Source organism: Carettochelys insculpta, chromosome 6, assembly GCF_033958435.1.
Source record: "Carettochelys insculpta isolate YL-2023 chromosome 6, ASM3395843v1, whole genome shotgun sequence".
In the NCBI taxonomy this organism is placed as follows: domain Eukaryota; kingdom Metazoa; phylum Chordata; order Testudines; family Carettochelyidae; genus Carettochelys; species Carettochelys insculpta.
Genome location: NC_134142.1, coordinates 50,081,147 through 50,109,027, shown reverse-complemented (window position 1 = coordinate 50,109,027; position 27,881 = coordinate 50,081,147). Strand labels below are relative to the sequence as shown.

Sequence of the window (27,881 nt, the reverse complement as noted above, 5' to 3'; positions counted from 1 at the left end):
TTGTCTTGGATGACCCTAGAGTTTCCATCTACGCCCTCCTCTGTCCTAATTTCCTCATTCTTTTTGCCCAAAGAGAGAACTCTTTAAGATTAGGTGGAGTTGAGAAGCTGCATGGGTCACAGAGTCATTGAGCACTGATCTTCAGCCACTTTATTTAGGATTCTAACAGGATAAGTCAACAAAAGGGGCCTGCCACCACCATCATAAACAGACTATGCAGTCACGGAGAGGTAGCCCTGTTAGTCTGTATCTTCACAAAACAAACAAGTAGTCCTGTAGCACTTTAATGGCTAACAAAATGATTAATTAGGTGATGAATTTTTGTGGGGAAGACTCACTTCTTCAGATCTGGAAATTTTACAAAGACTATGCAGTGTTCTGAAGAGGAAAAAAGATTGGCAGATTTTCACTGATTTGTCATCAACACCAATGCAATCCTTGTGTAGAATCTGCGGTATTTTACAGTGCTTCTCTATACCATTGACCTCATTTCCATTAAGCCACTGCCAATTAGGGAAGAGCTTTACAGCATAGCTATTCTTAAAAACCATGCTGTCCACCAGGGACAGGATGTGTGGGAGGTAGTGCAAGGGAAGAGTCCACCGTGTGAATCACTTGAAATTTGTTACATAAGGGGGACATCCACAAGTGTAAGTGGTGGAACTCTCAGCCTCATCATTTGGGGTAGAACAAAATAACATGTTCCTGCGTATTCTCCTTCTCCCCAGTACTCCATTGTAATGTTATCTGGTTTGGGAAGATATGGCTGGGTATTGTCCAGGATACTAAAGGTAATGAGATTGAAGCCTGTAGTCTCAGGTACTACTTATCAATAAAATTGATATTTATAAGCAAGGACGATATTTATGCAGCTCTTGCTCAAGAATGTAATCATTAAATGTTTGGTTTTTTTCTTTTCTGAAGTAAAGTAACTGTTTAGGACACTTTTCTGAAATGGGTCGTTTGTCATTTTTGCAGATGCCCAAGTCTAATTTCCTGACTTTTAAGCTTTTGATACATGATTTTTTTTCCAGTATCTATTTAGAACTATTTAGGTCACATTGTGGTATATTAAAGATTAGAAATGTCCCTAGAAATGTCCCAATAATAATTAAAATGTTTATCTGATGATGGACAACATTAATATTTTAAACCCTTTCAACTACTTCAGCTATTTATTTAAGTACTTTATCCATCAACCGTGTGATTTGCAAGTGTATACTTCTGAGGTTATACATATTGCAGAAATATTTACATAGCTGTAGGTAGGTCATTAATGTTCTCTTGTTAGGGGATGACTGCTCACTCCAGATTTTATGACATCATCCCCCAAACACTAACTGGTGGAGATAAATGTCATATAGGCTGTGTCTACACTAGCCAAAAACTTCGAAATGGCCATGCAAATGGACATTTCGAAGTTTACTAATGAAGCGCTGAAATACATATTCAGCGCCTCATTAGCATGCGGGCAGCCGCGGCACTTCGAAATTGACACGGCTCGCTGCTGCGCGGCTCGTCCCGATGGGGCTCCTTTTTGAAAGGACCCCGCCTACTTTGAAGTCCCCTTATTCCCATCTGCTCATAGGAATAAGGGGACTTCGAAGTAGGTGGGGTCATTTCGAAAAGGAGCCCCGTCGGGACGAGCCACGTCAATTTTGAAGTGCCGCTGCCGCCCACATGCTAATGAAGCACTGAATATGTATTTCAGCACTTCATTAGTAAACTTCGAAATGGCCATTTGCATGGCCATTTCGAAGTTTTTGGCTAGTGTAGACATACCCATAGAAACATAGACTGCAATGTCTAAGGAATTACTCAGACTTCACTGAGGATAATGAAATTACTTGCCTGAGACATGGGTGACCTTAATACTTGTTACAATTTGGTTACATATATCAGTTGTACGTAAAGTCTCTATGCTCAGAGTTATGACGTATGTGGTGAATACTGGGCCATCTGTCAAATACAGTTTGCTTTAAGTTTATTTAATGTGTTTACTTGTTACTGAGACTATATTTATGTGCTAAGCTGTGCTGAATTGGCTATATAGAGACTTCTTTTCCTAACTCTGAGTAAGACGACCAAGGACATAAATCCACCCATGCCATTGGTGTTAAAAACCACACATTCCATCACTGAAAATTACTTAATGAAAATAAAAAAAAAAACACCTCACCTCCCTCATCTCTGCATGTCTTTATTTCACATGCATACTATTGCTTGCAGTACATTTACATGTTCACACACAGCCTTGTGGCCAAGGCAGGGGGCTGAGACCCAGGATTGAATTCCAAACTCTACCCCAGACTCCTGTGATTTTGGGTAAATTATCTAGCCTTCCTGAATTTATATAAAAAAAGGAGTTCATATTTTACACACTGATGGGGTGAACTAATTGACATTCATGGAAGGGCTAGACAGTGTGAGGATGAGAACTATATGAAATACTATATATACACACAGTACCAGTACCAGTCTTTATTGTGGACTATAGAAATTTTCCATTGGAAAGAAAAATATTCATGCTTTAAATGATTGTATTTTTCAAAAAGTATTTTGTTTACTAAAGTTAATTTTATTCCTTTTTTTAAAAAAAGTTTGTTAATGTTCTGTTTTAATTTTTTTAGTAAATTAAGTGGGAATTCCATCAATTGCATTTTTTTTCTTCATCCTTATGAGTTCTTATCACTTTGCTATATTTTAACAAAAATGGACTGTAGTCAATTCGGCCTCCAATAACATTTTCTTCTAATGTCAAACCTTTAAACTTTTGATTTAGCTGTGCCAAAACAGAACACTACTCCAAGTTTCTCCATTTTATCCATTTTCTGTAAGGTTTGAGAAGCAATCCTATTCCAGCTTCATTATATTATTCTGGCTTATCTTGGTTCAGTCTCTTTCAGCATTCGTACTTGAACTGGTGATGGTATCCTTGTTTTGTTTGGATTTTATAAGAAGCACTCCCATTCCACGTATATCATGTTTTCCTGGTGCAACCAAACCCTTACAGTGGTTTAAGTTATGAGAGGAGGGTGTACACTGAATTTGGTGAGCTTAGCTCTTACTGTTTAAGAAGACAAGAAGTCCTGTGGCACCTTTTAGACTAACAGATATTTTGGAGCATAAGCTTTCATGGGCAAAGAATCGTGCAACATGCGATGATGTGAGTCTTTGCCCACGAAAGCTTATGCTCCAAAATATCTGTTAGTCTATAAGGTGCCACAGGACTTCTTGTTGTTTTTTCAGATACCGACTAATACGGCTACCCATCTGATAGCATTTAAGACAAACTCTAAAATAGATAGTAGATAGCAAGTCGTAAAAAAGATAAAATGCAGTTGGTGGGTTGTTTTAGTAAAACATATGGGAAGCACTGCACTACCAGATCATCAGGCTTGTGAGGTGAAACATGGCTATGCCCCTGTCATCTGTGGCCCCTTGCTCCATATCTACAATCACAGAATGATGTGCGTAGGTCTGGATGAGTCCAGGAACAGAAGAGCAATCTGTTCTGTGCTTTCCTGTAACCAAGGGTTGTTCTTGCATATACATAGGCACAATTATTAGCCAGAATGCAACCCATGAAATCCATTGTGCACACTGGAGGGGAAAATGCTCCCCTGCATTTACAGTTTCTAATTGAATTAAAATCCTTTAATGTTCATATGTTGATTTCTGCTAGTGTGTTGTAAAGAAAAAGAATGTCGGCTTGTCTTATGTATATGGTTATTATTTTTAAAAGAGAAGATCCAGGAGTAGGTGTTGTTTACTAAGCATTTACAAGGAAATTTGTTTACAGAGAAGCCACAGCCTATCAGTTAACTGCACAAATACTAAACTGCACAGGTTGCAATCATGCTCACAGATTTAACACAGACATTAACATATTACTTCTCACACTAAGTTGTGGTATCCCATTTCTCTCTTCCATACATGTGAAATGATACTTCCCCTTTAGGATCTGAAAACACTTAGGCTGAGCTCTTTGGTGTTTTTGCGCAGTAGAAGAATCTTGGTGGGGCTTCATACAACAGTGAGTTGAAATTAAAAACACCAGAAGGATTAAGAAAGACAAATGAACCTGTCTTTCTTCTTGCTTACATCAGTTATACACAGAACTAGTGAATGCAAAATTCAACATCAACTACATGCTTCTTCAGAAGTGTTTTATAACTCCCATGTATCTTTTTTGTTGTTGTTTTCTTCAGAAATACAGTTCCACTTGTTACCTCTTGTAACAGACTATTTCTCAGCCAAACAGAAAAATGATAAAGTTTTTCCTCATGGTGAACAAACAAGGTCAAACAAGACTCTCCAGGTATTATGAACATGTGGAAATTCCTAAACGGACAATGCTGGAAGCTGCAGTAATCAAAAAGTGCCTTTCCCGTTCAAAAGAGCAAGTATGTTTTGTTTTTTTTCTTTTGATCTAGCCATTTTATTGAAATGGTACTAAGAAAGGAATATTACACAGTGAATTACATTCAAGAACTATTAATGTTTTGTCTTAGGTGTTACTGCCAAGGTGCTTCTTGACATGAAAGTTCACATATAATTTTTTCTTTTTCATTACAGATGTCTTATTGTAAATGTAGTGTAAGAACCAGGTTCTTTCATGAAAACCATTTTTCCCCAAACATGCCATATAAATTGACATACACATACTGTTGCTAAATAATAGGAACAATTCTTTCATTTCTTTTTAATGCTAGCATTGTTCTGTATTCCTGAAATTGCCAATATTTTGGCCATGCAGCTGGCCTCAAAGTCAGATGGCTAAAATAATGGCGTGGCTTTGTGCCATATTTTGGATGACTTACTACTAAGGAATTCTGTTCTGATTTGGAATATGGTTTTTAAGTTATCTAGCTCTAACATGGTTAAATAAAAACAGGTTGTTTTTTTTTTTAATCAAACTTGAATTACATTTAGGGATTATTTTAATATTGTCCATTATGTCTGTTTTTACAGAGATATTGGAGAATTCTAGACCTGTTGTACAAGGATATGATACATGAAATGACTTTGAGGGCTCATCAGCTCGTGTGAGCCAGTACTTCTAATCATGTATCAAAACATGATAGTGACAAGATGGCTGTACTTTTATCACAGCTGTATTGGATTATTCCTCTACATTTTATATTGTACAGTACACAAAAAGCATTCAAGGGCTTCAGCCAGTGTAGAATTTACTGCCCACTCCGCACAATGGTGCTTCTCTTAGGGAAACCATTGCACATGTGACCTGCAGCCTGCATTGGCTGTCTGTTTTTGGGTGCAAGTCAAGGTGTTAGTTCTGATGTGTAAAGCACTAAATAGTCTGGATGGAATCCTGGCTCTGTTGAAGCAATTGGGGTTTTGCCACTGAGTTCAATCTGTCATTTGGCCTCGACTATGTCATAATCCATCACTCTCATTATAGGATATTGCAGTAACTGAGACCAACCAAAGTGCTTTGACCTACTAGCACCCTTAGTTAAATGGGGAGTGTGTTGCAGGCAGTAAAGAAGAAATATGAAGACAAATCTTTTTCTCCCTTGCCTAGTTAGTTGCTCCTTACCTATCATGTTGATCTCTACCAATCAGTAATGGATTCAAAAATTAATGGGCAGACCCTAAAAATCATAAGATTGTCTTAAAAACCAATTAAATTCTTAAAAATAAACTTGGTCTTATTTGCCTTCTCTGATGATTTCTATGCAATTTTCAGATTTCAGGCAGAAGGCTTATAAACATTTTTATTTTTTAAAAATGAAAGCTGGAATACTCAAGCAATTACGTGGCTTCAGGGTTAGAGGTTTAAGGAAAATAAATGTCAAGTATCACAGAGGTAGCTGTGTTAGTCTGTAGCTTCAAGAACAACAAAAAGTCTTGTGGCACCTTACAGACTAACAGATATTTTGGAGCATAAGCTTATGCTCCAAAATATCTGTTAGTCTATAAGGTGCCACAAGACTTTTTGTTATAATATGTCAAGACTCAAAATAAAATGACACGATTTGACAATGCCGCACAGAAGTCAGAGCCTTGCAGTTGTGTTTCCCATTGAGTGAAAAATCAATTACATGGAATGTGAATATACTTTTTCTGCAACTTTTTATTTTATACTCTATACAACAGTCTTAGAACAGAGATGGTCAGACATCGCACAGGCAATCCCTTCTTTCCAGAATCTCAGCAAAGACACAATCGCGCAGTTCCCAGGAAGTAATTTTGCCTTGTTAATATACTCTGATTAGAGAAATTAAAATTGAGAGCAACTCTGCTGCTGTTCAACAGTTTTCCTAAAATAATGATAATCAGAAAAGTAACAATACAGCATTTGTAAAAAAGATACACAGGACTCACATTTGAAGGAAAAGGGTCCTGTGACATTGTATAACAGCACCATCTGATGACTCATGGCATAACAATATAGATCATTAAATGGGTAATAACAGAGAGGAAGCCGTGCTAGTCTATACACTATCAAAACAAAAAGCAGTCAAGTAGCACTTTAAAGACTAGCAACATAGTTTATTAGGTGAGCTTTCGTGGGACAGACCCACTTCTTCAGACCATAGCCAGACCAGAACAGACTCAATATTTAAGGCACAGAGAACCAAAATCAGTAAGCAAGGAGGACAAATCACAAAAAGGTAATCAAGGTGAGCAAATCAGAGAGCGGAGGGGTGGGGGGGAAGGTCAAGAATTAGATTGAGCCAAGTATGCAGATGAGCCCCTATAGTGACTCAGAAAGTTCCCATCACGATTTAAACCATGTGTTACTGTAATCCACTCTCTGGTTTGCTCACCTTGATTATCTTTTTCTAATTTGTCCTGCTTGCTTACTGTTTTTGGTTCTCTGTGCCTTAAATATTGAGTCTGTTCTGGTCTGGCTACGGTCTGAAGAAGTGGGTCTGTCCCACGAAAGCTCACCTAAAACTATTTTGCTAGTCTTTAAAGTGCTACTTGACTGCTTTCTGCTTTGACATTAAATGGGTGTTTGCTTTTTTTTTTTCCTCCACAAGTCTAAAGACAGAAAGCAAGAAATGGAAACCCATTCCTCTACCATCATCTTCCTGAAAATTACTTTCTCTTGTCGTCTTCTAAAATGGAGAGGTAAGGGAGGAGAAAAGGGATGCCCATGTGATCTGCTGGAAATCCTGAGTAAATCATTGTAGCTCTGTCCCCCTCAGGTTCTTCCATCCATAAAGCATGACTAAAACTCTATTTTAGTGCATTGAGATCCACAGATGAAAAGCCCGAATACTTTAATATTTTATTAACTTCCTTTATCTTAGGAAAGACATTGTGAGGTAAAGACTAAGAAACTTTTCATATTTTGTGAACCTGATTCTTACCTCCTTTACACCAGTGTAAATCAGGAGTGATTTCATTGACGTTAACAAGTCACACTCATGAAACTTATGTAAAGAGAGATGGGTCTCCATGGTTTTCTATTACAGTATATTTAATAAGTGCATTGTTTAGTGATAACTTATGAGGGGGGTGGCACATAATGTTTAACCATTTGTTTTTGCCTAGTGTTCTTTCATTGAATATAAGGATTTTAAGCTGGTGTATCGACAATATGCAGCACTTTTCATAGTGGTTGGAATCAGTGAAACAGAGGTAAGAGATTGTTTAATCCATGAAAAATGTCAGAGAAATGTGATTTAAATTAATCTGAGTTTGCCTCTGTAGGTGGTTGTGGCCATATCTGAGGGAGGCAATGCCTCCTCGCAGTCGTTTTCTAGAGTATGCTCAGAACAAAGAAAGGGGAGAAATAGCAGTACTCAGTGGGCCCCAGCCTTCAAGAAGTGAGGGACCACAAATGGTCAGGAAGAGCTGGAGCTCCAACTGCTGGCCTCCCTCCCACCTTTCCCCAGCAACATTACAGGCAAGCTACCTGCCTGGTGTAAGATGCCTTCCCGACAGGTCATTGTGCTAGCTTTCACTGGCCATTAGAATTGGGTCCAAAGAAGCAAGTATCTGCCATTCTGTCAGGCTACACAGATACAGTGCTCTTGAAAAAGTGCTGTTCTGATTGACATTTTCTATTATTTTAGACTTTGATTAAAAAAAAACACCAGCTAAGCACGTGCGTAAATCCATCTCTGCTGAGGCCAGCATAGGCTTACTCTTAATTTTCAGTGAGAATTAAGCACTTGTTTAAGTGCTGACCTTCATAAGTCTGGTTCTAACAGTTGAAGGAGAAACACAAAGTTACAAGTCATCTTAAAAATACCAAGTTATAAAAATTATGGTCAAACCTGAGTACCTACTGAATTCTGCACTAGATTCTTCCACATGGCAAAAAACTCTCAATGAGCAAAATTGAAGGATTTGGCTCCTTCAGTAAAAACTGCATTGGTACATAATAAGGCTTCATAGAATGTGGATTTGGACACAGGGGACATTTGACATTTATGGGCTATTTTGGCCAATGCAAGATCTGGAATCTGGTCTCAAGGAAGTTGTGGTAGCCAGGCCTATAAGCTCACAATGACAGGGTTTACACAATGACTATTCTGCTAAAGGTAGCATAAGTGCAGAGAGAACTCCAGGTGATAGGTCACCTAACCTGACTCAGTGCAGGCTAATAGGTTATCATAGTTAAATGCTAGTAGCTGCTGGTGCTTTTCATATGCTGGCACCCTTGCTCTTTTTGCCACTGGTTAAGTTGTACCAGTGTGAACAACAGTAAATTTTAGAAAAAAAAGTTTCCCCGTGAAGAGAAGGCCAAGGTGATTTGTGCACAGTAGAAGTAATAGAAATAGTTGTACTTTACTGTTGAGTGGAACAGGGAGGAGAGAGAAATTATTTGGATCTTTTGCTGGCTGCAGGGAAGTAATGTCTACACTGCTAATTTTAGTATCCATTTATCAGTTTTACCAGTGTTAGCAGTGGTGTCATTACTAATATACACCAGATTTGAGTATATTTATATTCATCAAGAAGGTTGTTGGGTTTTGATATTGCAAATAATGTAATAATGGTTAATATATATAATTTCAAAAAGTACCCCTGAGAGCCTAAGGCTGCATATTTATTTCTGCTACTCACTGATTATTTTGATTGCATCTCACATTAAAATTAAGCACTCATTTCACATTAAAATTAAGTATGAATGAGTAGCAAGTGTTCTATCCATTCGTTTACTATTTCACTTGTTTTCAATTTGGTTTTCAGAATGAGATGGCCATATATGAACTAATTCATAATTTTGTGGAGGTTTTGGACAGATATTTCAGCAGAGTGGTGAGTAAGACATGGAATCCGTTGTAAAACACCATCATCTCTTTGAAAGCCTTTGGGGACAGATTGTTCAGAGACAGCATAAATGAAAAAGGGGGTGGGAATTTTTGTTTATAAAAGTGTAAAGTACAAAGAAGTATGGTGTGATCTGTGACAGCTGTAACCAGGCAGCATCAGGAAGTTTTTTTTAATACTTTCTTTAATTTTTTACATGTATTATATATTATAATACAATAATAAGGATATATGGCTTATCAACTATTAGACATTGAATGCAAAAATGGTTTTACTAGGAAACAGTCTTTTTTATGTTTATCCACCAAGTTGTCCTTCAGGAGCCTACATGCATCCCACTGTGAATAGTCCCATCTACAAGAATTTCTCACTTTTCTACACTAGATTCATTTTTCTTAATTTCTCATCATTCCTATCCACAGAAAATTCCCAGTGATGCTGAAAATGCACTCTCCCACTCTCAGCAGTGACTGACGTACTAACTACTAATGTATACTGGTACTTTCACTATTGCTACCATTGGTAGCAATGTAGCAGTGGGAATTTAAGAAAAAAGTTATTGCATAGACAGTCACATTTTGGAAGTCTAGTTCTGACATGGTTTCAGCTTGGCCACCCATTGTAGTCATAGACTAAAACACATTGTTTTATGTGGTTCTGGAACTGTTTGATCTTGTCAACCGAGGATGTACAAGTCATGTCAGAAACAGATTGAGATAAAGATCTATTTGAACAGCTTCAATGTATTTAATTTGGTTTGGATATCTTGCCTTTCTCTTACATTAATTGGTCACAGGCTCTGTGTAAGGGTGAGTCTCCACTGCAAAAAATGTTCTTAACATGGATTAGCTAAAGGTAGTAAAAACATGGCAACTCGACTTTGAAGATCAAGTTCAGCCCTTGGCTGCCATATGAATTTGAACTTGAGCTGCTAACCAGAATTAAAAGGAGAGTTGTCATCTATTCATTGCTGTTTCAACCTGTTTGCTAACACAGGTTAGCATTTTTCTTTCTTTCTTTCTTGCTGTCTGTCTTTGTGCATTGTAGACATACCCTAAAAGTGATCCCTCTCCTGGCCAAAGAGGGCTGGGTGCAATTCCTTGTAGAGTCCATCAGCTCCATCATGTGCCATCAGTAACTGTACATAAAGACCAGTATACCCTCCCAGGTTTGTAAGTTGGATTTCCCACTAATAATGCAAACATTTTCTACAGGAGAGCTGATCTCACGGCTATTTCATGTATGAATTTTCTGACACAGAAGATCACCTTACTTTAATCTGTCACCTTTACAGTGTGGGTCAAATGGAATTAGAAGTAAAATTCCCAACTAACCATGCCAGACTAATGAGAGCCTGGCCACTACAGTGTCCCCTGGTTCTCTAATGCATAGAGGTTGGAAACTCATTTTATGATTGCATTCACAGTCTGAGCATTCAGACCAGGAATGGAATTTGATTCCGCAGGTATAGCAGAATTTATTAGCATTTTCTTGGTCTAACTGATCTGTCTGCTGCCAGTTTTTTCCTAAGTTTTACTTTTTTCATCTGTGAATGAACGTAGAGGTAGTGTTAAGTAGTAGAGGTAGTAAAAGTCTGCCTGAAATTACACAAATATACACTAGCAGCTTATGAATCTACCACCTTTAACAGATGTTGACTATTCCTTTCTTGGAGATGTATAAAGGGTAAAAGCTGACAATTATTAGCTTTTACTGACTGCATCATGCTATGGAACCTGGTATTACTCAAAACACTTAAGCTCTAAAACTAGAAACACCAAAAGAGGGATGGGTTGATAAATCACATAGCATACCATAGTTCTATTTTTAATAGCATATAACAGGGGTGGCTAACCATTTAGACAGTAAGAGTGAAAACAGCTGTGGACGGAGTGCAGAGAGCCACGTATTGTATTGTATATTTTTGTCTGTCAATAAATAATATATATCAATAGAGAAAAACAAACAAACATATAATACATGCCCTCCCCCAGAGCCAGACACCCCCAGCTCCCCTGCTCTAACCCAATCCCACTCCCCTTCCCCAGAGCCAGGCACCCTCCGCCTCGCACTGTAACTCGGTCCCCCCGGTCTCCCCTCCCCACTGTAACCCAATAACTGAGTCTCACTGTTACCACCACTAAAGCCTCGTGCTTCTCCCTCCAGGCACGGTGGTGTGTGCACAGAGTGGTGGTAAGCAGTCCAGGCGCACAGCTTCCCGTGTTTAATTCAGCAAAGAGCTCAATGGCTCCAGGCCCCCTCCAGATGGGACAGGACCTCTGGCAGACGGGGCAGGGCTGAGGGCTTGCCTCCCCCAGCCAGCACTTCAGCACTACTGGGGTGCAAGATAAACGCTGCTGGGGGCTCAAACAGTGATTTAAAGGACTTGGGGTTTTGGCTGCTGCAGTTGCTGAGGTAGTGGTAGTGACCTGGAGCCCTGAGCCCTTTTTAAGTGGCTGAGCAGCTGCCCCATTTCCTTCCCTCACCCCACTGGTGGCCCTGACCACAGAGGAACAAAAAGGGAACAGATGACATTGTAGAGCTCCACTGCTTAGAACTGAGAATTCTCCTGGGACTCAGGGGCACAATTGGATCCATATCTCTAAGGTAATGTTTAATGATCATGAGGTAAAAGATGACTCACATTATCAGCTGACTGAAACTGACACCTACCTTTCTTTTTTCTTCCAGAGTGAATTAGATGTATCCTTTCCAGTATCACCACCAATCCATTTGTCACATTTTGTGTTTCTGTTCTTACTGCCTTGAAGTACAGCTGGGCAGACAGTCAAGATAAAACTGTATCATGTTATGATTTAACAAATGAATATTGCAGTTAAAATGAGTAGCACACTCCTGGGGCCCAACAGCAGAAGTGGCACTGGCTGCTGCTACTAATGAGGAACCTTGTATTTAAAATCTCAATAGCAACATAAAGACAGTGCTGGCATGGAGCAAATTATTTTCTGAAAGTGACGTGTTCAGGGAAATGGAGTGCTGTGTGACAAGGAACTACATAATCAGGTTTTCATACAGAGAAGTGAGATAATGAGTTATTTTTGGTTTGCTTGTTTGTTTCAATGTTTTTGTAAACTTAAATGCATTGCCAGTAACAAAAAAAACCAAAACAAAACATTACAGTAATGCCTTCAGCCACATTAGAAAAAAGTTACACTTGTTAGAGGATTAAACACAGGTTATGCTTCTGCTTTCAGAGAAGTCACTGGGAGTTTTGCTCTTGCTATCAATGGGAATGAGAGCATGCCCTTGATGGGGAAACCTTGGGTATCGGTCATGACAGCAGCAATGCTGGAAATGACGTTGTCTTTGCACACACTTACCCTCTGCTCTCAAATACTGAGAATAATTTTACTTAGCTGCTTTGTTCTGGGAGTAATGAATAGCTAAAATATAGAAACATTTTTTACCTTTTCATCACCTTTTCCAGGGCCCAGTAAGTCTGTCAGCCTCCTGGTTAAAGGAACATTAGGGTTATACATTTAAAACCAACTTTTAAAAAGCAGGAAAAACAAAATGATGTTTCCATCACCAGTATTAATGCTGTCAGCCTATATTATATATCGATGTGAACAGTAGCACTCTTAAGGTAACGCTCATCAGGCTCCAGGAAATACAGAGATGTGAACTGTGTTCGCATGATACATGTTGCTGCAGTTTTAACAACTTAAATTTGGGGGAAAAAGTAAATAATCCAATTTAGTACTTGTGATTGTTTTTAAATTTTGGGAAAGCCCCTGCCCAGTCTGAAGTGAGGGGAGTTGCAGTTCCTGAGATGTAACATGCATCCAGGGAAATCAGCCTTAATGGGAGCATGTATTTGTATCCAATCCAAATTCTGCAGTCTGTCTATGTGCATTTACCCTGCTGTTCCTTACTCCCAGTTACTCTCACACCCACTCTGTCTTTGAGAAAAGGGTCCAATAAAGCCCAAGCTAAGTGCAAAAAAAAAAATTCCCAGTAGCGAAACGACAGTTAAATTCAGAACACCCAACTGAGATGTTGCAGCAAATCTTAGCTAAACCAAGGTGTGCAATAATCCACAGGAATTGACTCTCATCCAATCTGACCAAAAGCAATAGCTCAAGTTTCCAAGTCTCTGTCGGGATAATCTATTGCAACTGCAAGACAAAACAATTCCTGGTCCCACCTAAAAGAGAGTACGTGTTACATGTATCCACCCTCTAGCCCAGGGGTCAGCCCCCCCCACCCCCGCATGGGTGCCAAGAGTAGCACGAAAGCCAATTTTCATCGGCACAGGAAGTGGGAGCTCAGCCCTGCCTCTCCTCTACCATGCAGCCAGGCGCTTACTTAAAGCCACCTGTGGATTAACAAAAGACCAGCTAATGCTACCAACCACCACCTAAACAGTAAAGCTCTACATCTTAAATTCTTTATTAATGAAGCTGTTATAAGTAAGACAATTAGTGAGTTTTAAAAGTATTGCTCTGCCTTGGAAAAAATCAGACACCTGCTCTAGTCTGTTAACCAATCAACTATTGCAATTGACAGGATGCAAATGTACTGCTGTTTCTGCTAGAATGAGTAATATATTGTTTCCTGTAGTCCAAGAAAACTATGTAGAAAAACAAGGTTTAAGCGTTTAGTGCCCCCAAACTTACCCTTTAATACATAATGAGCAGTCTTGTAGCTCCTTAAAGACTAACAAATTTAAGTAATGAGCTTCAGATTATCTGAAGAAGTGGGACTTACCCACAAAAGCTCATGACCTAATAAATTTATTTTTAAGGTGCTTCAGGATTGCTTGTTGTTTGTGAAGCTACAAGCTAAATGCCTCAGACATTTTTAATATGTAAACTAGACAGGAAAAGTCAGCATAACTTGCATTAAAAGCAGAACTTGATCCATACTCTTCCTACCAAAATTAGTAAGACAAGAACCAAGTTGTATGAACATATATAGTCATTTTAATCAGCTTTCATAATTTAATATTTTATATTAATAATAATAAATAGTATTAATAAATTAAATTTATATATTCTCCCTAAGCACATTGCTCGAAATGCATGTGTTTAACTTTTAGCATAAGTAACCTGATTATTGATTCTCATGGGATTACTCACGTGCCTAAAGTTGTGTGGGTTTAAACACCTCACACAGAAACAAAGAAAATTGATGATAGTCAATTTAAAGGATGCTAGTTTAGACACCCATTTTATTTTAATAAGTTTCGAGTAGCTGTTTGTTTTTGGAGTAGTTTTGATGTGTACAGAGGCTAGATAATGTCTGAGACAAGTGTCCACCTTTAGTATGGGAATTAGTCATTCCACACATAATTAAGAATCCACATGAAGCTAAGATCATGATTGTTCCAGAACTATATTTAAAAAAAGCTTTTAAAATAACTGCTACTAGATGTGCTTATGAACCATTTGAATGGACAACAGTATTTGTTCCATTGATAATTAAATGTTTTGTTAAGGGTGTTAATATCCCTGATTTTTTTATAAACAGAACAAGAGTTTAAGTGGGTGGAATTTTATTAAGCTCTTAAATAGCTGCAATTCAGATGGCGTAGGAGCCACTTTCTGGCTCTGATGAGTCACTACAAGGATTAAGAAAGTGACAAAGTGTTATCACAGCAGTTGTGTGTAGACTAAATGCTGTTATGTGTAGGAGTTGTTAAAATTAAGAAAAGTAGATGCAGTTTAAATTGAAAAAAACAAAGTTTGTTCTGAACCAGATATTAACCTGTAAAAAACAAGTGTGTATGTTCAGGTTTCTGTGTGTGGCTCCCCAGAAAATCAAGAGCCTGGAGACAAATTTCAGGAGCTAAGCAAATCATGGTGTCTCCTTGTGATTAGTCTCCTATATCTTTCTGGGGCAACTGAAAAACGTTGACATAGGGCATTTCCCACATGAATCTAATCAGTCATTTTCATATCCACTAAAACAGCAGTTTCAAGCTTTAAGTTTGGGCACTTTTAATGAAGGAGAATGTTTTGATGTTTCAGTATTGTTTCAATGACTAGTTTACGTAGAATCTTTACCAGGATATACTTCAAAGTTCATTGTAAAAGAATTTGATAAAATGGAAACCTAATAGGGTTTATTTCAAATAGTTATCACAGATAGAGAGAAGCCCTCTCCAGAAGCGTGATGCATTGAACTAGCTCTCATAACAAACTTATTCATCTTCACAGGGATCAGGTAGCTTTCAGCCCTCCAGAGTGTGTGATCAGAGGAGCAGACAAAGGTTAGTGCACCAATGTCAGGATGAGAGAAATGCTCTGGAATTTATAGCTAGTCAGTCAGTCAGTCTCCTGCTTAATAGCAGAGACGATGATTTTCATACAGCCTCCTGAGGCAGATATGTTTAGGAAACATTAATTGCTTTCCATGACTGAAATTTTCATGCCAGTACATGGTCCAGAAGTTACTTAGGGAGAGTGATCATGAGTAATGATAACCTCAAGTAGTGAAAGGTTAGAGGACTTGAGGGATGGGATTTATAAGAGGGACTTGGTTTCTTCCATGTCTACTGGTTAGGTGCCATGGTCCTTTGTAGAATTCACAATGGCAGAAGCCCTATATGATGCCTGGGGAATTAGCCACCTCAGAGTGGGATGCTCAAAGGCAGCAGCACATTGAACAGGGAGCTACCTAAGCTAACTAGAAGGAAATACTGAGGGGTGGGACTGTTTAAGAGAAGTCAGAGGTCACTGTCAAAAAAGGGTGTAGGAACCGAACATTCTTTTGAAATCTGTGAGAACAAGAAGTCGTCCTGGGGCACCTTATAGACTAACAGATATTTTGGAGCATAAGCTTTCATGAGCTAAGACCCGCTTCATCAGATGCATTTGATGAAGCGGGTCTTTGCCTACGAAAACTTATTCTCCAAAATAATATTAGTCTATAAGGTGCCCCAGGACTTCTTGTTGTTCTTGAAGATACAGACTAACTCAGCTATCTCCCTGATACTTTTGAAATCTGTGTAAGTTAAGAGTCTGTGGATCTGAACCTAAGAACAAAAATGTGGCCTTGAAGGAGGCAGCTTGCTCTGCTTGGGATTCAGCACCATGAACCTTCTCGAGGAGCTGGGTGTTTAGGTCATGTCAGCTATTTTTCAAGAAAAACTGAAAAGCACGAACACTTCCCCCAGTCACCCAAGAACCACCTTTAGCTCAGTGGCATAGGGCATTCCCTCAGGCTGTGGGAAACTAGAGATCAAATTCCCCTCTGCCTCATCCCAGTCAGGGGCTTGACTTTGTGGTTTGTGAATCCAGGGGTGCCTAAATGTTAGACTGAAGCCTGAAGTAGCAGTTAGTTGCTTCAGTTCCCTTTATGAATCTCACCCTACCTGAACAATCTCATATATATACACACACCCCATGCACCAGAATTCAAAGCTAGATAGCTAGCACATATGCTTATTCAAATGATAGGGAATGGAAGGGAGGCAAAATAACTTATTGTACTTACCTCATTTTAGTATGTGCCATAAATACTCCTGAATAGGATTAGAGTGCCACTATTTCAAGGTAATGTTTGAGGGATTAATTTATGTGCAAGGAAGTTTTACTAATCAGGCTTACGACAGATGCAAGAAGAAATGCAGAGAATAGTTCCTCTCTATGAGCAGCTCTTCAAGTCATAGAATCATAGACCAATAGAGCTGGAAGAGACCTAAAAAAAAGCCATCTAGTCCAGCCCCCTGCTCTAAGCAGGACCAAAGTCACACACACACAGCACCTGGAAAGCGATATGAGTATGTATTGCCCTACTTGGAATGGCCTTATGTTCAATATACAGACTGGTAAACACGGAGATCACCATATATATAGACTGATCCCTTATTACGAGCATTTCAAATCATGACATTATGGCCCAGTTCCTCAAAGGTATGCAGGTGCCTACTTTCCATTGAAATCAACAAGCTTTATTTGTAAGAGCAAGGCAACAAAAGCCTGCCTCTCTCTCTGTGCACACAGTTGGCTGTGCCTGCTTTTTTAAGTCTTTGAATGCACAGCTGCAGTCTGACTGATACACGGCTTTTACATAACCTTCTTTGTGTGCAACAGAGCAGGAGCTGACTGAAAGTGGCCTTTTGACTAAACTGGGCTTAAACATCAAAGTACAACCCTCACCCAGCTTTTCCTCACACTCCCCCTGGGTCGATGTCCCCCGGGATTCATCCACAGGTTGGATTATTTATACTTTGGACTTAGAGTCTTTTGCCAAGGAGGTGGGTGCTGGTGTAGAAAAGCAAGGATGATGAGGGACAGATGTCCCCAGTGTGGCACAGATACAGACAGACTGAGATACTTCAGTGTGTACATGGAAGGATGTAAGAGCAGACGACTGGCATCGTGAGACTTGTAGGCAAGGAGAAATGAGCCAAGACTGCTCATTGTCTAAAACATTTGCCAAGAGAAGCATGGGGAAAGGAGGTGGGAATAGCTTTACTCAGGGGATCCTGGAGTTTGATTCAGAAATCAAGAACTCAAGGTGTGCATTTTCTGTGGAATGGTAGCTACTAAGCTACAGGTGCTAGAGCTGATGCTGAAGTGAGAGCAGAGTAGCTCTGAAATGTTGCCAGGTAAGGAGGGACTAGCATGTTGGATGCAGAAAATGTGACACCCTTCCCCTCCCTCTAACAAAAATGTGCCTCAAGCCATTAAGCATGTTTTAGCTTTTTTTAAACTGTTAAAAGGGAAAGTGAATGTCATGAGTTTAGAAATATGCTGAAATGCTTCTGAGACTGGGTAAGTGGCAATTCTTCTTTAATGCTGTCTGTGAATGAACCTGATACAAGACATCTGGGGTTTGGGCCAAGTATGGGTAATCTTTCTCAGGCAAGAGAAGACATCAGACAGCTGCGTTCCCAAAAGTATTTGTTTTTTTTTCCCCAAGGAAGATAGTCCAGGGAAACTGGTCTAGAGAGTGAGCATTCTTCTTGTCCCTGGCTTCACTTCCATGGATAATATCCTCCATTAAATTTTAGTGCTAGGAGCTGTGTGTTTTGGAGGGTAGAGTCTTGCTGCTTTTGAATGCATGTTTCCCATGGGAGTTCTATCAGCCAGTGTGAATGACTTGGCTTTGGTACAAAGCTAAAATTAAAATTTGTGGGGGCATGTCAGGACTTTTCATGGTAGATTAATATTGTGATTTAACAGGCCCTTCCTTCTACACATACAGTATTGCATCACTGTAGTTCTGAATGGTAATTTAAAAATGACTAATTCTGTCTTCTATACATTCTCTAATTATTGGACTCACGCTGTAATTGTTTCCACACTAAAATATTATGCAAGCGACAAAGGCGATGGCGCTAAGTTATGCTCTTAAATGCAGAGGCCACAATTTTAGAGGTATGTAGACCTCGCTCCACTCAGCACTCCAAAATCCAAGTGACTTAGGGCTCATCTATACATCTTACCTCATGCACAGTATGCTGCAGGTGTCATGTGCCCAGATTTCATCTCTGAATTTAATCCACTAATTGCATCATTAGCTTGCCTGGCCCAGACCTGGTACAGAGGGACATTGCAATGTGAATGCTGATTGATCCAGGCCCTCCTGGGCTACACTGAAAACAGAGAAGCATAGCTGTATTGGGGGTGCGTTTGAAAAACTGGCATGCCTGAATGTTACTATGTCAACCTAATCCCTAGTGTAAAAAGTGTCAGTTAGGGGTAAGAATTCTTCCATTGACTAGGCACAGTCTCTTAGGGAGGTGAGTTAATGACAGTGGCAGGAAAATCCCTGCCATCATTCTAGAGAGTGAGTATCTACACTGGAGCACTACAGCTGTGCTACTGTAGTATTTTTAGTGGAGACGTACCCTAAGTACCTTTGAAAACTGAGGCCAGAGTGAGTACCCCATCAGTGGGGTTCCACTGGAGAGAATTCAGCATAGTAGAACCAAATCTGGCCACCTGTCCTGCTGAGCTCAGGCCATACTATCAAATAACATTCTTGGCAAGCAGCGAAGGTAGAAAAACAACAACGAAAATCCTCATCCCCCAAATGTTGAAAGATGTGTTCGCAAATAGGAATGTGAGGTTTCTTCCTGGCTCCACAGCAATAAACAATCCACAACATATAACCAAGAACTACCAGGAGCGAAGGTGAAGCTGTGATTGGTCTGCGGAGTAGAGGGAAAGAGTGAAGAACAGCAACAGGTGGGGACAAGGCAGAAGGGAGGCATAGCGTCTTCCCTGTAGATTTGTGCTCAGTCAGGGAGCCAGCCATGATACTTAGCAGCTTTTTTATTTCAATTTCTATTAAACAGAAAAGCAAAACAGGAGAAGCAGGACATGTTTTACTTAAACCCCACTTTTCCTACATCACATGTGGTCAATAAATACAAATAGAAAATGTGGACAGTTCCCCCCGCCCCCAATATAAAACTTGTCATTGATCTACCCAGACTAAAGCAGTTAAGATATGTTAATGGGGAAGTTTTATATAGCGCACAAAAACTACATTTGTAGAGATTCAGATTTTTATCTTTGTTGCCTCATTTCACTGGGCAAATATTGAAGGCTCTCAGTAAACTAAACATCATTTTAAAAACAACACTAATTAAATTCTGCTCCTTAATAAAGGAGTGTAAATTAACTTGGCCACTCTTAGCTCTCATCTGCCTAACTTATAAGAAACTAATATAAAAGTAGATGAGTTTGAAACTTGATTGTTCCATTATATCAAATAAGTGATGTAAGGAGGGAGGGGATGTAATATGGTAAACTATGCAAAACCTGCTAACCGTCAGAAATTACCAGGCTAAGAATTACCTTTAAGTAGCAGAAATGAGTATGCAGATGTGCTTTTCAGGGTAGGTGTACATTGCAGCTGATAGCCTACTTCTCAGCCTGGGCAGCCTCCTTCTCACACTAGTTCTACTAGTGCACTAAAACTAGCAGTGTGGATGTTCAGCCTCTGCCACCGCCCATACTGCATCTTTTACACTGCAACCTCCATGCTACTCAAAGACAGTTAGTGTGTCTGTCTAGACTGGGTGGGAGGCACTCTCCCAGTTGCAGTATAAACATACCCTTAGTATTATTTATAGTTGCATTCAAGTCTGAGGCATCTTGCTAATCTCATTAAAAAAAACTTATTCCTTACACAGAAGCCACCAGCTGGAAGTGAATTCTGACAAGCCTACACTAAAAACTTTGTCCAGATACTGATCATTCAAATGATTGTATACTGTCAGTGCCTAGATTTGTCTAAAAGAGACAAATGCAGTTATTCATTCCCATTGACACTTTCATGTAACCAGGCAAAAAACATTACATTTGACCTGGGCATTAGTGCTACTGAAATAAATTTACTCAGATCTCAAAACGAAGATTTACAAATACCCACGTGTAAATTTTAATCATATAAGAGGTTTGAGAACACGAAATGCTTCAGACTGAATCAAGTAAAATTTTCCTCTGAATTAGTCTTCATGCTGTTCAACAATTGCAAGTACAAATTACTTAACTTGACATGTTCCTAGATAATGTTCAACTTGGATAGAGTCCACATAATCTTGGATGAAATGGTGTTAAATGGCTGTATTGTGGAAACTAACAAAAATAGAATTCTTGCACCTCTACTTGTTCTTGACAAAATGGCAGAAAGCTAGAAACAATCCTTCTGAGGAACGGCATTTACAAAGCATTCTGCAAATCACAAGAATATCTGTAAGACTATTTTCTGGGACTTTCTCAAGTGAAAACTTTCAGTATTTCTGTCTGCAACATACTGGAGTAAAGATACCTAATATATATTCCCTCTTCCTTTCTCCTCTGATCCTCAAACAAAACATGCTACGCTAACATAAAGGTAAAAATCAGGGATTTGAGGGGAAAGGGCCAAAATACAACAGGAACTTCTTTTTCAATGAGGCTAATGTAAATTGACAGAATACTTGCCTTTTGAAAAAGTAACCATTTTGTTTTAATATTTTTAATTCTGTTAGGGGAAAGTATTCATGGTGTCTTGTATGGCTGTGGCTATACATCTCAGTGTGTCTACATTACACGCACAACAGCAGCACAGCTGCACCTATGCTGCTGTATTGTAGATGCTTCCCAGAGCACTGGAAAGAGTTTTTCAGCTGCTATAGGAAATCTACCGATTTGAAAGTTGGGACCTAGTTATGTACACAGTAGAGTTGACTTCCCACCGTTGCACAGGGGAGGATAGTTTTCACAGCCTAGACTATATAGTTTTGTCAACTTAAATTTTCGGTAGAGACCAGGTCTCCCTTATTTCTGGAATGAATGATATGATGGAGAAGATGAGTTAGAAAATATTACTGTAATTCCAAGATGTTTAAGATCTGGCTTTAATATTATTGTTCGAATTGTGTTTTTGTAAGTATTTATCTTGAGTTCTAACTGCTGTACCAATATGATCAATCTTCTGCTAGTTTCAGTCTTCACAAGAGCAGATTTGTGCTATGTGCTTTTGTATAAACAAGACTGTCAAGTTTGTATTCATTCAGATACCATAGTGGTGGCTGTAATAAATTTCCTGCATACTATGGAAGGTGTAACTAAACTATTTGGATGTTCCATTCCATGACGGCAACCTGGTAAAACAAAGGTTAATTATTATTTTTCACACAGAATGAAGTTGCTACTTGAGTAGTTTGATTTTCTTGTTGTAACATTTTAGTATTTTGCTTATGAACTTGAACATAAAAAAGTTTTCCCTTTCACTGTGGTATTTTTTTCCACTTACACTGCAGTGTCCTTGTTTGTAATATCAGTATTCTTTCACATCTGCAGCATCAGTTTATTGCCAGCTCTGGGAGCCCACAAAATTGTTAGTAATGGCGTCATAGTAAAGGACAGCTTTTCCTCCCCTGCATACAGTTAGATTTTTTTCAAAAGTACACTTGCATCGCTTTGAAGTCTTCACTAAAATCTACAGAAGAAGCAACTCAGATTTGAATTTTCTAATACTGACCAAATGTACCCAAACTAATCCAGAAATTTTCAGAAGTAGTAGAAGAAAAATATTGTGACATGGACACCTACCCATCATCCTTCCCAAAAGTCACTGAAGAACTGCCAGTAATTAATTTTTTAATCCCCTTATAGTGCAAATTAGGGTCAGACTTTTATTGAGAGATGAAAAAGCCTCTATATTGAAACTATCCATCATCATTCCCTTTTAGACGAACATTAATGTAGGTCTTGGGAGCTGACAGACTTGCTGCATCCCAGGCAAGGTGGGGGACCCAATTCCATGCTTCTGGCATCAATTTACAAGGCCAGGGCTCCAGCCGTCACTGCCACAGTATCAGCACTGTAGTTTGGGAGCCCTGGGGCCTTTTGAACCTCTGGAGCCCAGGGCAACTGCCCTTTTTCCCCTCCCTCCTAGGCTGGGAAAGGCCTGCTCCTTTTGGTTCTTACACCCGCCATCTACTTCATCATGGTAAAAGAACAGCCAGCTGCATAAAGAAAGCAAACATTGTTTTGTTTTTTCTCCTGTGAATTTTCATTCTAGCACCCTGTCATGCAGTCCAACCCAGCTCAATACACGTTTGGTCTTGCTATTTCCTCACCTTCTAAGTAATTTGTAAGAGAAACGTTTCCCCAGAACTCCTTAGATTTCCTGACACAGTTCTCTTGCTAAAAGGTTGACATGACTGTGACAGGTTGGTTCACAGAGATCCCCTTGAGATGATCTCATGGTGGGCTAATCATACCCTTGACCCAGCATACCTGCCTTCTGGGGTGCCTCACCACCCTGTCCTGCTGAACCAGAAGCAATGGTCTCACCCAGCAAAGGCACAGAGACTAAAAGCACACAGTTGGGGTCACAGCCCACAGCAGAGCATAGCAACTCCGCTCTGGAAGGTTTCAGTCATAGAGACATCATAGCACCCAGGTGCACAGTGCCAACAAGACCAGAACCCCAGAAAAAGCCATTGTCTTCTGCATAAAAATTTTATACAGAGGAAGCTCATAAGTTCATTCTTTTTATCAATGAAAGCTGATGACTCCCTCAGGTAACGGTTATACTGGGTCTGATAAGAAATAAGTGATTTTAATTGAAAATAAAAAGTAGGCTGTCAGTGGTTGCAAGTGATGACATTTCTAAGTAAGTTACTAAGCAAAAATAAAACAGATTAACTTAATATTCTGAGAATCTGTTTACATGCAATTTCTCACCTTTTTCACAAGCTAGGCAGCCTCCAGTTTGGACCTGACCCTTCTCCCTGTTGAATCTTAGATGTTTCCAGCAGTTGGTTTCCTGCTCATAGGTTTTTGTCCAAGCGAGGAATTCTGTGTGTTTGGCTTTGACCCTTTCACATCCCTATGAAAAAAAATATTATGCTCAAAATGGGTTTCAGCATGAGGTGACCTGGCCACATCTTAGCAAGCCCAACCATAGTCCAGGCTTACATGATGTATAAGACCATTCGCAGATTGTCTTGAGCATGGGAGGCCATTAAGTTCCTTAAGTACCACTAATGTCATCTAGATCAAGTAAAAGATTTTCTCCCAGTTGTGCACAGACCTGCACAGTGAGAGACTATAGTCGTTATTCTGAGGGTGGATGGCTCTCTCCATGTTTTGCCTGTATGAGTATTTTATTTTTCCATCTGTAGGTTTGTCAGGAATATTCCATTATCTGGATCTCTATGTGAACGGTGGGAATTTATTCTGGCTGCTGGGTGGGGGTGGGGGGGGATGGGGAAGAGTTGGCTTCTGCCTTCTCCTGAGATTCAGGAGGCTCCACTAAAACTTTCTTGCTTGTTTTGCAAGTGGTGGGAAGAGGCCAAGGGCTTTTAAAAATTTACTCTTCTCTCCATGTATCAAGGCTGTTCCCCATTCTGGCACTTCAAGTGCAGAAGGTGGGAATCTGTAAGAGACTTTAAAATACTTTGTCACCGAAGGTTTGTGTTAGAACTCCCCAAAAATCACAGATTGCTCAGTCTTTGCTTGGTATTGCTGCCACCATCCAAATGCAATAACCCCTTTGAAAACCCAGGAAGGCGCACTTAGGAATTCCTTCCTGTCAGGTACCCTCAAGCTCTTTTAACCTTCCCTATGGGGAGAGCTTGAAAACCTAGGTGCTAAGATCAGCTGAAAATTGAACTTTCTAATTTCTCTTAATAGCCTGGCTGTGCCGTCTTAGGCACATGCATGCTTAACCTCCTGCCTTCCAGGACACAGCAATAAGAATACGTTCTTAAAACGGTGCTGTTATTTAAAAGAACACCTTTGATAGAACATTGCTTGGCTGGTAGGTGTTACACAGAACTGAAAAAGGATTAAAAAGAGAATTGTTTCCCTGGTAATCAGCTTGCAAAGTTACAGTGTGAGGGGCTTGTGACATGGCCTCAGCATGGAGAAGTCCAACAAACCCCAAAATAAAATACCAGATCACATCTAAGCACTCCTTGTTCTACTCACTCATCTGAAATTTCAAGACTTGATCCTTCCCTAGGCACAGATTTTTCAGGCCTACCTCCCTGGCTCACTTCAGCTTCTCCCACACTCTCCTCTGACCACACAATAGGAACAAGACAGACTGCTTCTTCTGCCCACACTGTTTTTCATTGGCTCTTGTGGGCTCCTCCCAACTCACTGCATGCTCCACAGTGTTCCTGGGGATTGTCTAGGATCTACTGTCTATGGTTTTAACCCTTACATGCACGGCAATTAGCTTAACAATTAACTGGAAAAGGACTTTAGCTAATTGAATGGCTGTAACATCCAGAAAAGCATGTTACCCCTCTGCCCCTTTCAACACACCATGCCACTGATTTTTGACCTGGCTCGGTGGAAGGAGCTTGCCTCACTACACCAGTGGGAGCCACCTTAGCGGAACTTGCTCACAGGCCAGCTGATTGTCTCCTGTCTCTCTGCCATTGATAAGTGGAGAGGTAAAGCAGGAGAGGCTTTTGTTCAGACCCTCCTAAAAACTGTCTTTCTGGGCCTGAGTGTAGTCATTTTGAGGAAGAAGCCCTCAAAGTCAATGAGGAAACGGAAAAATCCTACAAATCCTACGAAAATCTCACCAAAACAGAGCCCTGGAGTCATGATGTGTGCTGATTAGAGACCTAGAGTTCTGAAAAAGTTTTCTGAGAGGCAAGTGCGGAGCAAAAATAAAATCTGGTCTGTCTTCAGTGAACCTGGGGATGGGAAACACCCCAGCGGCAGACTGCTCCATGGAGAGGACTCCTGTAAGCTTTTCACTGTCTCAAGATACTTCTGGTAAAAACAGTTAACATCTAATATACTTCATCTTTGTAAGCTGTCACTGACTACCACAACAAAATTACAATACTTGGTTCAATCACACCAGCCATCGCTCCCTCAAAAAATTGCATACAGTCACTGTGATGCAGTGTGCAAACTTAGTATAATTCATATCATGTTTGAAAAATACCAAAGATACTGTGCAGCACTACTGATATCTGCCAGGCCAGTTCTCGGAGAGATACACTGCAAAATGCTGAATACGTGAATGCACAGGTCGCTTATTTGCTCTTAATCCAATTTTCTTAAACTTAGAAAAATAAGCTAAGTTTTTTGTAAGTAACGCCATCAGGATACTTACATTTGACCAAATTAAAATAAACATGTCTATTTTATGTATTCACACTTGAGGAGTAGGAGAGAAATATTCAGAGACACTCTTGTACGCTGCAAACATTTTAATGATTATTGAGCATACACATTGGATTTTATTTTTAATTTCAAACTGCAACAAGTTAAATAAATGTTTATAATATACAAGGCAAGTACAACCAAAAGTAAAACTTGCTTTAAGTGTGCCTTGCACGAGGGACCAGTGTTTTTTGTTTTTAATAGCTTTATTTTTGAGCTGCACAAACACACTTAAGGAGTTGATCTTTATAGCAGGGCATGTAAGAAATCAAAATATATTCCCAGTTGAAAGAGAAAAAAAGATTTTGCATGATTATATGCAAAAAACAAACAAAAGCAAAAAACCCCAAATGGAAACAAAACAACACCAGAATGCTCCAATAGTGCAGGCACCATTAAAAAAAGAAAGAAAAACTTGCGATGCCCATTAATTCTAAAATTTAAGGAAGCAAGTTTTGACCAGTTAGTTTAAAGCCAGCAAAACAGGGATCAGTGATGGCAACTGTAGTGTACAAGGTATTAAATGACAAACTTTACACAAATACACTTAGAAATGTATATCAGTGAACACTGAAAATCCATAAATCTGCTCTTTGGAACAGTCAAAGTGAACCACCTTAATTTCCAGTCGTGCAAGCCCTTGAAGCATCACACAGTGTTCTGTGCCATTTACTTGCTGGCTGTGTAGTTACAGGGATTTGTTTTGTCATTAGCAGCTAACAAACTTTCCCCACGTGTTCCTAAAGCCTCACAGGTGGAAAAAAGGTAAGTCTCGTCAGAGCACGACGTGGAGATCATATTTTCTGCACACAAACACAAGAGGCTTCACTAATATCAGAAACAGTTTCTCATGTCCCAGGCTGCACAGAGCAGTTCAATTGAGATGAAAGCCTTTCTCCATAGTAGCAGCTAGCAGACGCTCCCTCATGATCTCCTCAGAGGAATACTCAGGCAACTTAAGGTAATGCACACAGGTATTCACAGATGGATAACTTGCATCTGTAGCATCAACCTAAGAATAAAGAAGGATTAATATTATTTAGGTTCCTAAAAATACATAAGTCTTTTATCCTCTGTCAAATTTACGATCTAGTTCCTGCTGCAGTTGGTTGGGAATTTTTTCCACAGATTTTTGTTGTGAAATTTCTAATTGCCATAATTCCAGCTTTTTACAAGAATGTAGCAGTTCCTGTGTACCCCTCTTGGAAAGGTTTCTCAGGTCCAGCAATTTACAGTCAAACCCAGAGAGAGAACCCACCTCAGAATACCAAAATAGCCCAGGGATTAGAGTACATACCTTGGATGATGTGGGAAACATGCTCAAGGTACCTACTCTAAATCCAGCAGGAGCAAGGACTTGAACCTAAGTGTTCCACATATTGGGTGATTTGCTCATCCACCAGACTATTTTTTTGAAACCTCTGAAATTTTCTCAACTGTTTACCTCTCAGCTCTACTTCATATCATACGTAAAACAGTGGACAAGGGGTATCAACCACATACAGGAGGGAGTGAAGTGTACCTACTTTACACATTTCCTTAGTTCCTTCTTTATGAGAATATTTGTGAGCATACAAAGTCAGAAAAGAGCAGTAGTAGTTCAGCATAGAAAGGCTAACACAAAATAGTGCATGTTGATGAGTAACTATCAGATTAAGAGTATGTTTTAGGTAAGTGACAGATGCAGACTTTTGTGAGAAAAACAGTTGAGAGGTACTCTGAAAAGCCTGTACCTTGCGTACAACAGTGAGCCGTGGGTGCAGGTTAGCCAGTCCTCCTGGTGGGAGTGTTGAACAGCCAGTAGTGAACTGGAGAAATGCTTTTCTTTCATCTGAAGACATACCACACAAAACTCTCACAAATCGAAGGAATCCAGGACTAAAAAAATTAAAAGTACATATCAACAAAATGTTTACGATGAGAGGAAGAGAGTTTTGTAACTTAAGATGCTAAAACCAATGGTTATGGTTACACTACAGCACTATGTCAACAGAGTTCACTATCGGAAGAGAT

General features: G+C 39.6%; 2 protein-coding genes across 14 annotated transcripts in view; one reads left to right on the top strand and one right to left on the bottom strand.

The window, feature by feature from the left end:
• The window catches only part of AP4S1 (adaptor related protein complex 4 subunit sigma 1), a 34,755-nt gene extending 12,797 nt beyond the window's left edge, over positions 1–21,958 (top strand). For 6 of the 9 annotated variants that reach the window (XM_074996902.1, XM_074996900.1, XM_074996899.1 and 3 more), the window contains 5 exons: positions 4,212–4,406; positions 7,531–7,617; positions 9,178–9,246; positions 11,950–11,961; positions 20,750–21,958. In XM_074996902.1, the coding sequence (XP_074853003.1) occupies positions 4,269–4,406; positions 7,531–7,617; positions 9,178–9,246; positions 11,950–11,961; positions 20,750–20,878 (435 nt within the window). In that variant the 5' untranslated portion in view covers positions 4,212–4,268 and the 3' untranslated portion in view covers positions 20,879–21,958. Of the gene's footprint in view, positions 1–4,211; positions 4,407–7,530; positions 7,618–9,177; positions 9,247–10,305; positions 10,427–11,949; positions 12,060–20,749 lie in introns of those variants that run through there. The other 3 variants (XM_074996906.1, XM_074996907.1, XM_074996905.1) reach the window with 3 other exon arrangements.
• A 3,939-nt stretch (positions 21,959–25,897) lies between these two features.
• The window catches only part of HECTD1 (HECT domain E3 ubiquitin protein ligase 1), a 94,521-nt gene continuing 92,537 nt past the window's right edge, over positions 25,898–27,881 (bottom strand). For all 5 annotated transcript variants that reach the window (XM_074996882.1, XM_074996886.1, XM_074996884.1 and 2 more), the window contains 2 exons: positions 27,602–27,746; positions 25,898–26,880 (listed from right to left, as the gene is read on the bottom strand). In XM_074996882.1, the coding sequence (XP_074852983.1) occupies positions 26,743–26,880; positions 27,602–27,746 (283 nt within the window). In that variant the 3' untranslated portion in view covers positions 25,898–26,742. The remainder of the gene's footprint in view (positions 26,881–27,601; positions 27,747–27,881) is intronic.